This window comes from Lissotriton vulgaris, chromosome 9 (assembly GCF_964263255.1).
Source record: "Lissotriton vulgaris chromosome 9, aLisVul1.2, whole genome shotgun sequence".
Taxonomy (NCBI): Eukaryota; Metazoa; Chordata; class Amphibia; order Caudata; family Salamandridae; genus Lissotriton; species Lissotriton vulgaris.
The window spans coordinates 1,026,278,653-1,026,294,303 of record NC_141697.1 but is presented as its reverse complement, the minus strand read 5'-3'; the positions used below and the strand labels follow the sequence as shown (position 1 = coordinate 1,026,294,303).

General features: G+C 46.9%; 1 protein-coding gene across 1 annotated transcript in view; it reads right to left on the bottom strand.

Annotated features, from left to right (window-relative positions):
* Positions 1 to 15,651, bottom strand: part of IPPK (inositol-pentakisphosphate 2-kinase) — a 311,737-nt gene that overhangs the window by 97,180 nt on the left and 198,906 nt on the right. The window contains exon 9 of the mRNA XM_086938932.1: positions 13,620 to 13,899. Within this exon, the coding sequence (XP_086795058.1) occupies positions 13,620 to 13,899 (280 nt within the window). The remainder of the gene's footprint in view (positions 1 to 13,619; positions 13,900 to 15,651) is intronic.

Genomic DNA, 15,651 nt, shown 5'->3' with positions numbered 1-15,651 from the left:
CTTAGGAATAGAGCAAAACCTCCACTGTGCATATTACCACAATCTGCAGCCAAGGTTAAGCGGAACAACGGTAGCCTAAAAAAAATAAAACAGCAAAGATTATGTTCTGAGAACCACGTGAAATGGTCTGATGCCCTGCCCCGAACTTCATAGAAAACTAAGCTGAGCCGTACGAGATAGCTGTTGGATGCCCCATAATGTTACCCTTGAGCACTCCCAAACGTGCTGCCAAGATAGACTTACACCTGAACAATGACGCAGTCCTACAATATTGCAAAAAGCTTGTATGCTCTCTTTATAGTTTCTGTTCAAGCTGCCCTACTTGAATGCCCAAGTGGAGCCTGCTCTACCTTCAAGCCTGGTGACTGGGTCTTCACATGCAGTCATTCGAGGAACAGTTTTCTGCAGCCCCCATCCACCTCGGCGTGCCCCCTACCAAGTGTTAATTATCACAAACACAGCAGGTAAGTGTTGCAGTCTGGGAACGGGAACAGACTCTTCCCAGTGTACGTGTGCTGCATATCTCCGAGGAGACAGCCCATCATTGCCTGCTTCCGGACCTGCATCAAGCCCTAGGCTGGGACACTTGCCGGAAGGTGGTCCTTTTGCGAACCTGCCAGTGGGTCAGATCTCTGGTGCCCACCTCTCATCTACTGCACCTTCACAGTCAACCAAAGCTATGCCCATTACTCCTCATTGTTACTACCTCTGCCGGAGGGAAGGGCAGTTCATATTTTACTGGATCCCTTTATGGGCCTGGCATGTTACCTTAGCCACTGTTTTTAGTCTCTGGCTTTTTGTGGGAAACACATGTTTTGTGGAATGGAAGGTCATCAACACATCTGACTGTACAGAACTTATCCTTGAACAGAGCTGCTGCCCTGTATTTAGAAATAACTCCTAAATGCTGTTGCTTGAAGAATCCTGCTAAACTGACAAGTTACTTACCCTTAGGATTGCTTTTTCTGGTGGACACTATCTAACCACAGATTCCTCAACTTCAGAATATTCCCCAGGAGCCAGACTGGATCCAGAAGCTTTTTCAGCAATACTTCTGCCCACCACAAGTGTGCACCGATGCTCAAATCACATCTTGGCCAATATCAAGGACATGCACCCCTCAATGCCAACACAGTGGTAGCAGCCTTAGCCCTGGTTGAATGGGCTCTCAGTCCCTCTGGAGGTTGCCTTGTGGTCAGTGCACACACCTTAATACAGAGGACTATCTACCTCGACAGAGTTCTCTTCTGCACAACCTTCCATTTCTTCACCCCAGAAAACACCACAAAAAGTTGTTCGTCCACCCGATGTTTACTAGTATGCTCAAACCCCTTTTGCAGTCCAACTGATGGAAAATTCCCTCTTTATAGGGGTGAGGAGGGGCACAGATAACTGGGGGGTGATGGATTGATCAAGGTGAAAAAGAGTCATGACTTTTGCCAAGAATGCTGCATGAGTCCTCAGGACCAGTTAGGCTGTAAAAAAAAAAAAAGGTGGTGCAGGGCGGCTGCACAATTAGTCTGAAGTTCATTCATGAAAAGAACTAAATTGATCACTTTGAGGGAAACAGTCTGTAAAGTCAGAAGACACAATAAGGACAGGTGCATCAGCTTGAAAGGCATACATACGAGACACGTCAGGACCAAGTTAAGGTCCCACTATGTTATCACAAACTGTTTGGGAGGAAATATACATGTCAAACCTTTAACCCCTTCCGTGCGGCCGCGATTTTCCCCGTGTGCGGCCGCCGGCCGAACACGGGCGGGCCATGACGAACCCCAGCCGTCATCAGCACACGAGCACCGTAGTGCATGACGGCTGGGGTTCGTCACCAGCATGGAAGGGGTTAATAAACCTCATCACAGCAGCTGATTTAAACAAGGATGCTTGGTTGGTAAACGCGAAAAGGTTGAAAAGGTTGCCAAATAACCTTGAATAGTGCCCACTGCAAGACCTAGCGAACCAAAGACAAAACAAACAATAAAACATCTGACAGTTGCCTTGTAAAGGGTCTGTCTTGGAAGACTTTACAACAGGGTACAAATCTGTCCCAGTGCTGCTATAAATGAACTTCGTGAAAGGAGACCTGGCAGCAAGGGTGAAATATACAACTTCAGGTGGCAGATTAAACTCAGTCAATCGCAGCTGCTCAAACTCCACGCATGGAGGTTTAGAATGCGTACATTCGGGTGAAAGATGCTGACCTGCTGCTGGAAAAGAAGATCCTCCTAAAGTCATAGCCTCATCAGAGGGCTGATTCTCACGCTCATTAACACACGTGGCAAAAAACAGAGCAGCTGGGATGACTTTGGCTTGGTCAGCCCTGATCTTCTTCAGAACTGTGCGCAAGAGAGGGAGGGGTGGGAAGGGGTAAAGAAATCCTAAATTCCATTCCAGCCAAAATGCATTTCTGACCAGGTGTCAGCAAGGACATGCCAATGTGCACAACCTTTGACACTGCATGTTAGAAAGAGGTAAGAAGGACCTAGCCCCGGTTCTCCTCACTGCCAAAAGATGTCCCGTGCCACTACAGGATGTAGAAGCCATTTAAAATCTGCCAGATGCCGCCAGCTGAGCTTGTCTGCCCTGGCATGCAAGGATCCCACCACGTGGGCATGACTAAGGAAAGGCCCTGATGCTCCAGACAACTCAAAAGAGCAGAGCATCCTGGCACAGGCCAACCTTGCTTGCTGCTGTACCAAATGGTAGTGGTGTTCTCCATGAGAACCTGCACCAGTCTCCCCTTGATGGATGTCAGAAAGGCCTTCACCACCAGATGAATGCCCCACAACTTCAACAAATTTTTAAGGAGCCAGGCTTCTTCCGGAGACTATGGTCTTCTGGTCTCCAACTCAGGCTCAGGGCTGCTCTCAGCAAGATCCGGAACGGAGGCTGAAACATTGGCATCATAGTCCTAATGTCCCGTACCCGTTGTTCCCAACGGGTACAGGAAATTAGGGAAGACCTTGAACTGGACCGTACCTAGGACAGCTCAGATGAAAGCGGACCTCTGCAAAGGAGTCTGGTTCAAACGTGGCTCACTGATTATGAGCCCCAACAATTTTCGCCTTTGTCTGGATGGAGTCCACGACTGACTGTGGCAAGCCGACTTTTAACAGCCAGTTGTTAAGGTAGAAGAAAATGGTTATCTCCAACTTCGGAAAATGGGCGGCGACCACTTTCATGTTCATCAGAGGGGTACAAGTGAAGTGAAGGGGAGCACGACAAACTGAAAATGCTCCTGGCCTACCTTGAAATACATATAACATCTGTTGGGTTGCAGGACAGAGTCCAAGAATATCATCCAGGCGTTGGGGTCATCCAGGGCAGTCAGAATCTAGGGTAGCGTGAGCATTCAGAGGACAAAGATCTAAGATGGGCCAAAAGCCCCATTCTTCTTTAGCACAAGGAAATAGCGAGAGTTCCAAACCTCCCCTATTTCACAGTGCAGAATCCTTTAAAAAGGCTCATTTACAACATAAAACTCACACCTCTTGCAACAGAATGATGAACAGGTGTTTTTCCGAGATTTGGCAGAGCAGGATTATGTTTCTTACCCTGTAAGAATCTGTTTGGGGCATGTAGGGGTGTAGATTTGCATGCTCTCCTTAGTCCTGCCATCTAGTATTGACTTTGTACTTCATCCTTTTCTTCTGGGGAACATGGGTGTCTAATTTCTCCTGGGAGGGAAAACTCATTTTTGGTGTCAGAGAATCCAGTATTCGTCCTGCACCCTAATGGATCTGAATCTTCTGTGGTTGAATGTCCATTTTTACAATGGGCTCGAGCGGAGACATGGGAGCCAATGATGCTCTTTGAGGTTTTCGGATCAGTAGTTTTTGTAACCAAGGCTTTTGGTGTAGACCCATGTTTTTGCTCAGAACCAAAGCGGATGAGGTTGGATGCCGGTTTGAACCCGGAGGTCGATCTTGGTACAAAGAGTTTGATTTCAAAGGTTTGGCCTTGGGATCAGTTTTCTGTGCTGGGCCAGAGGGTGGAGCATCCGAAACAATCTTTTGGATCCAATCACGACCCAAAAGCAGTGGCGGTCTGGCAACCTTTAAATGAGGATGTTTTGAGTCCAGCTTGGCTAATGGAGCAGGGGCAACAGTACTCCTGGGTTGACCCGATTGAAGTCTGCTCATGTCCAGGTTGATTTCCACATCAGAGCCGGCGCTTTCAACAGGTGAGAACCCTCCTTGTTCTTACTTCAAAGAAATTGTCGGCAGTGTCATCCCCCACGACTGCAAGACATTTCCATTCAACGCTCCCTTCGATCCCCAAGGGTGTTCTTCGACTGAAAGGACTTACACACGTCACAGTCAGCCTAACGATGGTCAGGCGAAAGACACAAGTTGCACACACGTTGGTTAGTGTGCAAATATTTCGAATGGCAACGTAAGCAAAATCGAAAGGGTGTGTGTTCCATCAGAGGGGCATCTTAGATGGAAAGGAGAGCACAGAGGAGTAGGCCTCGCCCCAAAGTGCAATCGATCGGATCCCAAACCGTCGAAAATCGAGAACAGCGCAAAAGGGAGAACCGTGATCGAAACAATACCAACGAAGACAGTTAAATGAACTGAAGAATCATACCGAACAGAGATGAAAGAAAGAGCCGAGGCATACAGATCAGAACCCGACGGCGGAGAGAAAACAAAGGAGCCGATGCCCATGGGCAGAATCACTGAGCGGAGTCACTCTGTCTCATGACTCGAAATACTTCTTTAAAGAAAAACAACTTGCACAACCCTGGACCCAACACTAGATGGTAGGAGTATGCAGAGCATGTTTACCTACAGCCATGCATGCCATCGAACAGAAAGCTTACGGCATAGCTGAATAATTTGAAAGACTTGTCTGTTGGACACGATCCATCGCCATCCTGGGAGAAAAGTCCAGGCTCCTTCCTCATACAGGGTGGGTGGCAACCACGGATGTCAAGCTAAGCATCTTAGTGGCTGTTGCCTCAGGGGAGAGAGACTGGGGGACGGGTGTCCTGGTGGCCTGCATGTTGACTCCCAGATACAAGCCCCCGTCCTCTAAAGGGCTTGGGCGATTGCAGGAGAGACTCCGAAGGCTGATGTTGCCTACACGCCAGCCCCCTAGGGTAGCCTCTGAATTTCCTAAACCGGTCAGGAAATTGTTTGGCAGGGGTCAAAATAACCAGAGAGCGTACAGTGGCCCTATTCTCCTTGAAATGTTCAAAGGCAGAATCAGCTTTTTCGCCAAGCAGGAGTGAGGCATCAAAAGGCCCCAGAGAACCCTTTCTAGGGTATCCATGCATGGCGGAGGAGCACCACAATGGTGCAACCACCCTTCTCAGACAATCAGTAGCACCCAGGTCATTGCAAATCACGTGTATGGGCCCATCTTGACCAACTTGAATGTTATGAACTCATCAGTGCACTACCTGTTTTCTCACACCTCGCTGCAGGGATCCACTTGCCAGAATCCCCCACTTGATCTCGCTCCCTCCTAGCGCTTTGCTCTTCCTCACATGGCACACTGGTCTTTGAAAGCAGGCTGGCAATGTGCAGGGGCAGGTGGTTTTGGATGTCCATGGCTATATCCCCTCACCCAGCTGGGAAACTGGCAGACCTTAGCTGTTAGTCCTGGTTAAAGGAATACATTTTTCAGAGCTTTTCCTCCTCACACAGCAGACCAGCAGACTGGCTGCTTGACAGTTGACAATTTGGGGTCCCTAAGCTCCTATTATTATATTATATTGCAGACACCAAATTTAGTTTAGGTCTGCATTTGTTAGACCTCATACCCTTGGGTGGAAGTCACCCAAACGTTTTGCCTTTACCTACCCTGTTTTGCTGAATTTAGTTTTGGTTGGCTTTAGTACTTGGCACTCTTTACCACTGGTAACCAGTGCTAAAGTACTTGTGCTCTCTCCCTTATACTTGGTACAAATGCCTACACCTAATTGGCACATTTAGTTTATTTGCAAATCCCTAGTAAATAGTACCCCATGCTACTAGTGGGCTTTCAGCACTCACTGTACCACCCACCAAAGCAGTCTTTTAAAACCTGTCTCAGGCCTACCACTGCAGGCTGTAGTGCAGTTTTAAACAGCCATTTTGATCTGCCAAAATAAACCTCATGCCAGGCCTAAACCTTCCTTTTTAAAAGATATTTCACCCCTCGGGTAGGCCCGGAGAGTTCATAGGGCAGGGTGCATTGTATTTAGCAAGTGGGACATGTAGGTTTATGTTTTACATGTCTAGGTAGTAAAAAACTCCTAAAGTTATTTTTCACTATAGCAAGGCCTATCATTCCGTTAAGATAACATTAGGTCACCCACTTACACTCAATAAATGATAACTTACACTTTGGAGCAGATAGGAAAATTATGTTTACATTCAAATGAATTGTCAAATTAAAATCTCGTTAGTGGTAAAGTCAGATTTTAAGTCACAATTCTGAAAATGCCACTTTTATAAAGCTGGCATTTCTTGTCCTAATCATTTGTGCCTGGGTCACATGACTAAATAGTTTGGCAGTTGGCCTTGGTGTATTCCTTCCAGACACTGACAAAGGGTGCTAGGTGTTGGGCAGCATAGGTCATCCTTCTAGGGCGGTTGGTGCAGAGCTTTCTCCTGCCCAATTTACATTTCAAAGAACTGCCCACAGCACACTCAGAAAGAGACTTGACACCAGTGTATTGTCACCCTAAACCAATTGTAGCCTGAGATGGGGAAAGAATGAACTTTCCAAAACCAGACGTGGGAGTAGTATAGGGAGTCCCCTCACTTCAAAGGCTGGCACCAGATATAAATATTGTATCTCTTGAACCACTCATCAGATCAGGGCGGGACTGGCCATAGAGGGCACCGGGCAATCCCCGGGTGCGCCGCACGGGTGGGGGGTGATTTGGGGCCCCTGGGGGCTGTTTTTGTTACAGGGCCATTTTTGCAGCATAGCAGCAAAAAGCGGCCCTGTAACAAAAATCGACCGAAAACCGGCCCTGACAAAGAGCTCGGCGGCAACCCCGGGGGAGGGGGCGAGCACTTTGCCAGGGCCAGTTTTGGTTCCCAGTCTGGCATCAGATCACTTCTGGACCTGTGGAAGACTCAAAGGGACTGTTCAACTTCTGTAAGGCCAATCTTTCTGCCTGCGGTGGGAAGAGTGGACCTCCTCTTTGAACCAGGACCACCAGAGTGTCTCCAAGGGCTAGTTTGCTGGTCTCCTGTTCTAAGCAGTAGGTTCAGATCTAGATCCAGAGTCCTAGCTGCAACTGCCCAGCGGACCTGTTTCAACTGGAACAGAGACCTGCTGGCCTCTGCTAGAGGGAGTCCCTGAACCCCAAGAGGGGCATCTGCATGTCCTGGAGCCTTGCTTGGCATCAGAGTGCACTCCTTCGAAAAAAAAAGGAGAAATCCTTACATTTTCGGCTCTTTGCGACCACAAACTGGCCAGTTTGCGATTAGATTATGCCGCCTGGACCAACAGCCAACACAAAGCTCAGGTGAACCCGACCCTTCGAACTACAGCGACCACAGCAACATGAGATCTGCACTAGCGATAAAGCAATCCCAGCCATGGTGATCACCAACGCCAAGCTCCAGCAACGACCATCCATAACGCCTGACAAGATCTACATACTACATCAATGACCATCTGCAATGCCAGGCCTGCTCTTTATACTACACCGACAACCATGCACGGCACTGTCCCGGCTCCTTGCTGCCTCCTACACAGTAAACTGAACTCTCCGCGCCAGGCTTTGAGAACGTAACTTTTTCAGCAGAACTAACTTGGACCCTGTGTCGGACGAAGGTCCATCATGGTCAGCCTGAAGTGAGACTTCCCCCCCAGTCTAGCACGACTAGATGACCACGAGTGGCACTGACTTTTTAGGCACCATACTTACCTAAACTTTGCAATTACACATCTCTGGCTTTTAGTCATCATGGTATCATTTTAGTTCTGAAAATGTACTCAATTTTTCTAAATTGGTTTGGGTTTTTTCTTAACCCCTTCGCTGCTCAGCTCGTCATGCAGTACACTGGTCGTGTGCTCATGATGAGCTGAGCTCGTCATGAACAATGGGAAAAATGTAGAATCAGCACATGAGGAAAATCTCCCTAGCAGCGATGGTGTTAAATACTAATAATAATATAATAATAAGCACATGTATAAAGCGCATGGTTACACTCGGCCAGTGTGTCCCCGCGCTGCGGTGTCACTGCAAGAAAACCACCCGCCGCCTCTTCCCTAGTTATCCTGGGGGAAAAGATAGGTCTTCAAATCTTACCTGAAAAAGCTCTCTCGATCCTCCGTCCGGAGCTGCACAGGGAGTTTGTTCCAGTGCTGGGCAGCCAACAGGCGGAACGAGCGCCCACCCATCCTGGCTCTCTTGGTCGCAGGAACGCACACCAAACCCCTCCCACATGATCTTAGTTGGCGAGTAGGAGCATAGGGGGTGAGTAGCTCCGACAAAAAGGAGAGGGCAGTCCCCTACAGAATGCGGTGGCTAACACACATTGCCTTAAACAGGACTCTCTTCTTGTGCTGTTTTCTCACTTTGTTACTGTGTGTATGCTACACAGAGCTTCTAAGTTAGGTCTGACTACTATTGTGGCATGATACCAGAGGCTTAAGCACAGGTTAATTTAGCGACTTTCGTGGTGCACCATGACGAGGATCGGGGTTGGAGCTTGAGAAGAGTCTACATCTCATCATCACAAAACACATTTCCTACAAAGTCTTTGAAGTTTGGTTGGGGAGCTGCTTCCTTTTGAAGTGCCCACTCCGCTGTAGTGCCCTTCCTGCAGAAAGCAGTCTGTGACAGCAGGAGTGACCCCAAATTTGATATCCCTAAAACACAGCCCATAGCAGTGACCAGATGTTTTCACCTGAATTTCAGCCACAGTGGTATGAGCATCAAACGGTTACTCGAGGGCCCCAGCCCTACTTTTTATGATTCTCCTATCCACTCAATTTCACTGAAGTAAATGTGTGCATGTGCATGTGTGCATGTGTGTGTGCTTTTGTTCCCCCCCAGGTCATACAAATACAACAATCCACAAGTCTGTCTTGTGTATGGGGGCTGAGGGAGGGGGTACTCTTCCTCCTCATGCTCCTCCTCTCAGCCCTGGGTATCTTACAAGGAAACCCAGAGTCATCCATGTATTGTACCATTCACATGCACACATACTCACACCGCAGACATGCAATCACATGCACAGCACTACATACTAACTTGATGTAGGCCAATGGTGAGAAACACACAGCAACAGAACTTTACATGAGTGAGCCAGAAGGTCTCACTCCAGTAACACAGGTAAAAAGGCCTGTTCACCTCTACTGATTACTACACATTACGCTGCTACCACTGCGCTCATGCTAATTAACTCCCAGCAAAGGCAATAGCCTTTGACAACAAAGACGATATAGTTCTTGGAGCGCCCCTTCCAGTCCAAGAAGAATGCAATCTGTCAGACAAGCCAAAGTTCGGGTTCGCCTATGACAACAAAAATCAGCACTGGCAATCCATTGCAGCTGAGGCACTCGGGGCAGGTGTACATGTCCATTACCATGTGAGGGACTTTTCCGTCCCAACGAATACTTCAAACAGCATATTCAGAGGAGTGAACTCAGAAGAGGAATTCTTGCAGCAGAGTGTGGGCAAAAGGCCTCTAGTCAAAAAAGGCAGTAGTGTTTCATGAACATGTTTAGCAAGGCTGATGCTGCAGTCTCACAGGTATCAAGACCTGGCAAATCCCTGGCCAATGCTATCGTAATGGCCTTGGTCCTGGTCAAAATAAGTCAGCCAGTCGGGGTTCCTTGTTTGCCAGAGAGTAGCAGATTTTAATGCAGATGACTAATCACCTGGATGGAGGACTATTCCCCTGGACAGAGTCCTCTTTTGCGCCACCTTGTCTTTCTGTCCTCAGAACTCTAGGCAGGAGAGTAGTAGCTGGAATGTGTATGGGAGAGATGTGCCCCCATGCAGGCAAAATGTATCTCCCAATTACATTTTGGGAAGAACCTCCAGTGCGCAGAAGCTGTGACACTGCTTGTTCTCAATCGTGGGGAACAGATCTAGCCAGGGCATGCCCCCTGTGCCACCTCAGGAGGGAGCAGTCACAAGTAGTCCGCCAGCTGACACCTGCTCTGCTCCTCTACTCTGGTGTTCAGGGACCCCCATAAGGTGGTTGTCTACCAGAAGACCCTATGCTAGTCCAGAGACAGAGGTTCCAGATACTGGACCCCTGCCCTGTGTGTGGCAGTCCCACATATTGGCCATGCTATCCATTAGGATCTTTACCAGCTTTACCCCGATCATCAGTAGAAGGCTTTCGAGGCTTATTATATCATCTAAAGCACTGAAGGTTGATGTGAAGCAGACTCTCCACTGGACAGTAGAGCCTCTGATCACCATCTCTCCCCGATGACCACCCCACTAGTGAACCACAAAGACTGGGTGAGGAAAGCAGAGTGGTCTATTGCAGGTCAGGCTTGCATCCATATGCCACAAAGGAGATATTGAGCTATCTGTCGTTCAACATGGACAGCATTGGAGAGGCAGAAACAGGCTCTGGGACAATTGAAACCTTGGGTTCAATTGCAAGGTCCTTATGTGACATATAGTGTACAGGAGAAGGATGATGCATGACTCTAGGAGCCCAAGCAGCCTCAGAACCATCCTCACTGATACGCAGGACCAAGCCTGAAACGTCAGGATCATATCCTGAATGACCAGGCTCACTTCAGGGGTGGAGAGGCCTTGAATGTTACTGTGTCCATGATAGCCCCTATGAAGAGAATTCTCTGCATAGGGCTCAGGTGGAACTTAAGCTTGTTGAAGGAGAACCCAAGGGAGATAGAAGAGTATGGTCGTAGTTCAGAGGTTGTCTGTGCCAGTCATTGAGGTGCAGGAAGATATGTAACACTGACCTCCGAAGATGAGCAGCGTCCACTGATATCACTTTGGTGAACACAAGAGAGGCAAAGGTAACGCAGAGGAAAGGCCAAAGTACCGCACATCAATAAAGATTCGGACTTCACTATGAACCGCAGGTAACATCTGTGCGACTGCAGGATGGGCAAGTCCCAGGGATATGGCATGACAAAAATCACTCTGGTGCAGGTGCCTAGAAGGCAAATCAAACGAGCTTTGGAGCCGCTGCACCAAAAGTACCTTTGAATCACTCAAAAAGGTCTTGATCCACTGAACGGCAGGTTGTTAAGGGACGCTGGATATCACCTGAAAACCCGGTTGATTGCATCAAGGCATATCTTCTAAGCACTACACTGGTGCCTATAGCATGGCTTATGCAGTCAGTGGGGTCCATACATGCATGCAACATACAGTTTGGTATGTCCTATCAGTCTTGAATCATTTGGGCTAGTGTATACGTAGCGTCCTGCAGAATAAGTGCCCTTAAAGCTCAATTACCTGCCAACTAACAGAGGAAAATCTTTTTGGCCAAAGGCACTATACCTTTCGACTCCTACTTGGCAGGTTTGAAGGAAAAGCCTTCAGGTTTACTTTGCTTGCAGACTCCTGCAACACAAGGCTCCTAGGCACCTGGTGTCTTGTTAAAATGTCAGGATCACCAAGGGCTGCTCTAGGCAATCTGCCCATAGGTCAGCTTCCTGGACAGGCTGACCATGCTTAACTCAAGGTGCCAGGACAGTCAAGTGGCTCATATGAAGTCGGACTGGATTAAGACATTTAGCCAATAAAGTGACTTTGGTTTCCAAAGCAGACAATTACAAGTCTAGTACTTTATTGCTCTTTACAGTACCAAAGCAAAAAATGCACTTTATTCCATTGGTAGACCAGGGGGCAAGTCCCGCTCTATCACAGGGGAGGTATCAAGCCAACAGGAATTCCGAAAGTCTCAATATAGCGCTTCATCAGAGAACAAGAGGGTGCATTTTGTCCACCTGCTCATTCTCATCAGTGACATGAGGGGCATTGGGTATCCTCTACACCACAGGGGAATGGGAAACAGAGAGGGCCTCTACTCTTACTCTCGGATAGTACGGACAACGAGGGAGAGGCAGAGATTGAATGTCTGGACTGCATAAACACTGGTTGCACCTTAGTAATTTCAAAGCATGACCATGGCCCAGCACAGGTCTATGTCGGCTCAAGATCAGAAACTGTGGCAGAAATTAATTTGGCAGTGGGGCCTGCACGAAAGGAGCTGGCGTCGACCCTTGAGCAGAGTAGAAGTCTGGACCAGCATCAATATAAGCCTAGAAATGGCCCGAGAGGGAGGGCCAACTGACAGTCCATGTGGCTCAGTTGGACCCAAAGGCACACCAGAGGGAGTCCAGAAAACTGCAGCGTAGGCCCCTTGAACACTGTTAACTGCTGAGGGGTGGAAGGCAGCCCAGGGAAATCGGGGTGCATTGTGATCAAATGCAGAATCGGCTTGGCGGCAGGTGACACCAGATCCTTCTAATAACACCCTTGTGAAGTCTCGCCAAGCAGGATGGGGGATGAGTCCAACTTGTTTTTGTTTGCATTTACTGCAAATTTTCAATTTACAGGAAGAATTTGTTCAGTATCTACTTGGTGACTGCGACTGAACAGCCTTGTGGCTTTCAGGGAGGACATGACCTTGCCCGCTGTTTCGAACACTAGCTCTTCTTATGCTTGGTGATGTAAAGTTTTGCCTCCCGCTATATTGTCTCTGGCCTTATGTGGGTTCACTTATTGCACGAATCAGAATACAGTTTGAATTCTGATGTTTTTGGGGAGACATCTTCCCTTATACACTGTCTTTGAAACAAAATTTGGAGTTGTAAGAAATCTGACAAACTTGATGTGGAGCTCTGAATCCGTATAGTAGGTAACAGAAAGGAAGAAACTGGTGTCAGCATGCAGGGATAAAGCTTATTTGCAGCTCTGCTTTGTCACTTCTTAGGTGGTATCAGTCACCTTAGAGCCATATGACACCACCTACTGGCGAGCAGGAAGCACTGCTGGAAACCCTCTTGATCCAGTCTGGCGCATGGGACTTTTCGAAAGCTGAGAAATCTGCTGTTAGAGACATCCATAAAACAACGTCCACTAGTATAGAAACGAGGGTGGGGATTATTTCTCCAGGTATACAACGGTAAACTGGTGTTCTTTATCATGACACAGGTTTACTGATGGGATTTTTGTCTATGGGATACAACTCTCGAACTGCACAGTAAACACTTGTCTATTGTGCATCCTTTTAACTAGCAAACAATTATCTGCTAAGAAAGTATGGTATTGGTTCCAGTAACAGACCATAAAGCATTTGATTACTTCATGAGCTTCTCTATATGTTTCCCTCTAAAAGCTTGAAGAAACTTGGGCCTGTATTACAAACTTTTCCAGGGACTGGTGTCCCTCAGTTCTTCCACTGAATATATACTCCATGCAAGGTCATACTGCCAACCAAACCTGGAAGAAAAAAACTAACTTCTAAGTGGAGGCAAAACATGTTCCATACTGCAAATGCAAAACATTGGCTCCTTATAACCATCATCTACCCAGCTCACAATTTCACAGCATGTGCCTAAAGACCACAGACTTTGTACTCTAGCAGCAGTGTAAGATGGAACACAGTATGGCCTAGCAAATGTTACATTTTTCGGTCACATTGTGCAAGAATACTTACCATTTCTCAGCAAGTCCCTACTAAAGTGACTGGCTTCACAGTAGTTCCTTCCTTGTAAAATAGGGATTGGCCTCTTGTCACTTGCCCTGTAGTTCTCTGTAGTGCTTAATAGAGTCATTGTTATAACATTAATTAGTTCCTTAATGACTGTCCTTGTACAGTGCGGTCCACTGATCAGCCCATTGGCTGGGAAAAAAAAAGATTTCAAGTGATGAGAAAGTTCATTCAAGTCAGAGAGACCATTGTGATAATCCCTGCAGCCATAAATTAATTCTCCATTCTACAAGGAAAAAACAACATGCAGGATTTAGTGACATTTTAGAAGAGTCATTTTGCAGTTTTGCATGCTTATCAAACACAATCCTTGATCTAGAAGCAAAGTTAAATGGTTTAAGTAAAATCACAAGTACTTTACAATTCAATTTGGTCATAGATGTTGAAAGCATACACCTCAATATACTGAGTCTCCAAGAATGGAGTCCGGAATTTGCAGAGGGCAATCCCACTGTAATCAATAGAGCAGAAGAATTTTTACACATGAGGAAGGTTTGCAAGCGTGGTGACCACATGTAAGTACGGAAATATATGGCTTGTTGCGAGGACAAAACATTTTCCATTGTAGACAACACCCTCTAAAAGATGAAGAGTCGATAATTGCACTACAACCCGAATGGACCTGCATTTATTTTGGAATTGCTGAAGTTGCTGTTCATGAAGCCTCTGCACTCCCTTGTGCAGATAACCGACTGCCTCAAACGTATATAGGGAGTGTGTGCACTGGTTAAACACAATGAAAATCTTCACTTAAACAAATCTCCATCATGCAGAGACAGGGAACACAGTGAATTTTATCTTGTTTCTGCAACATTTGCAAATCAATCTGAAATGGGCTTGTCTTGGTAAAGAGAGAAATCTGGGGCAGTATGAACAACCTAACTTCTATTAGATTAGTTTCACGCAAGTCAAAACCATGAAAGTAAGTGACTTTACTGAGCCTTTTCAATACATCACTACAATTGATTGGCTATTAGAGTGCTTTGTTAACTTGTTTGTCTCCGGCCCTGAAGACCGAGATGGCACAAGAAAGAAAGTAATGGAGCCAGTACTCAAATAACCATGCTCCAATGCACAATGTGACACTACAAATGTTAGCCTTTACATGCTGTCAGCACTGGAATAATCTAAATGTGTGCTAGAAACATAAATCAGTTTAATGCATTCATTAGTGTCCGTTTCCTCTTTATTCGCTTATGAATGATCTCTTCTCCTGCATTAGTCTAGGCCATTGCAGCAAAGGTGGCCAGGGAGAGTCGCCTGACGGCAAGTGTTCCTGTACAAATATCAAATCCAATCTATACAATCCAATTCAAATATAATCAGCTTTGAAATACATTTTTCAAACCTTGGGCGGAAATATGGCGGCTGGGTGTGATCATGCCACCTGAGCTCAGATGGGCCTGAGGAGCCAGCCTCCCTGATGTTGTGAATGTGCAGTGGCTTAACATTAGCAACTCACACTGCCAAGTCAAAGAGTGCTCAGAAGCCACTGTTTAACATGCTTCATATGACACAAACCAAGGGCTGTACACCAAAGGTAACATACCAGACCTGTGTCCTAAGAACCGCTCCAAGTACTACTTCATCTGTATGGTTGACACGCAGAGTACCCTCCTTGCATCCCTCCCCTCTACAGCGTGGCAAAGACCCACCCAGGTGTGGGTTTGACTGTTTTTGACTGTTTTTGAACCCAATGGAGTCATGCTTCTGAGCAATGCAGACCAGATAGACACCCACACATACCAGGTGTACAGACAAAGGAAGAGAAAAAGATATAAAAATAGATCAGGGAGTGGCTATTACCCAAAAATCACTGGTCCCTGGGGTGTCAATGTTTTATTTCCTGCAGCCCTGCACATAGGTCAAGAGATTTTCACTCACTGAGTTCAGGAGGCAGTGTGGGAAGGGTGACAACTCATCCAAATCAGATGCTGCCAACTAGAAGAGCTCCAAAGATGCTACCCCAGCAACTTCA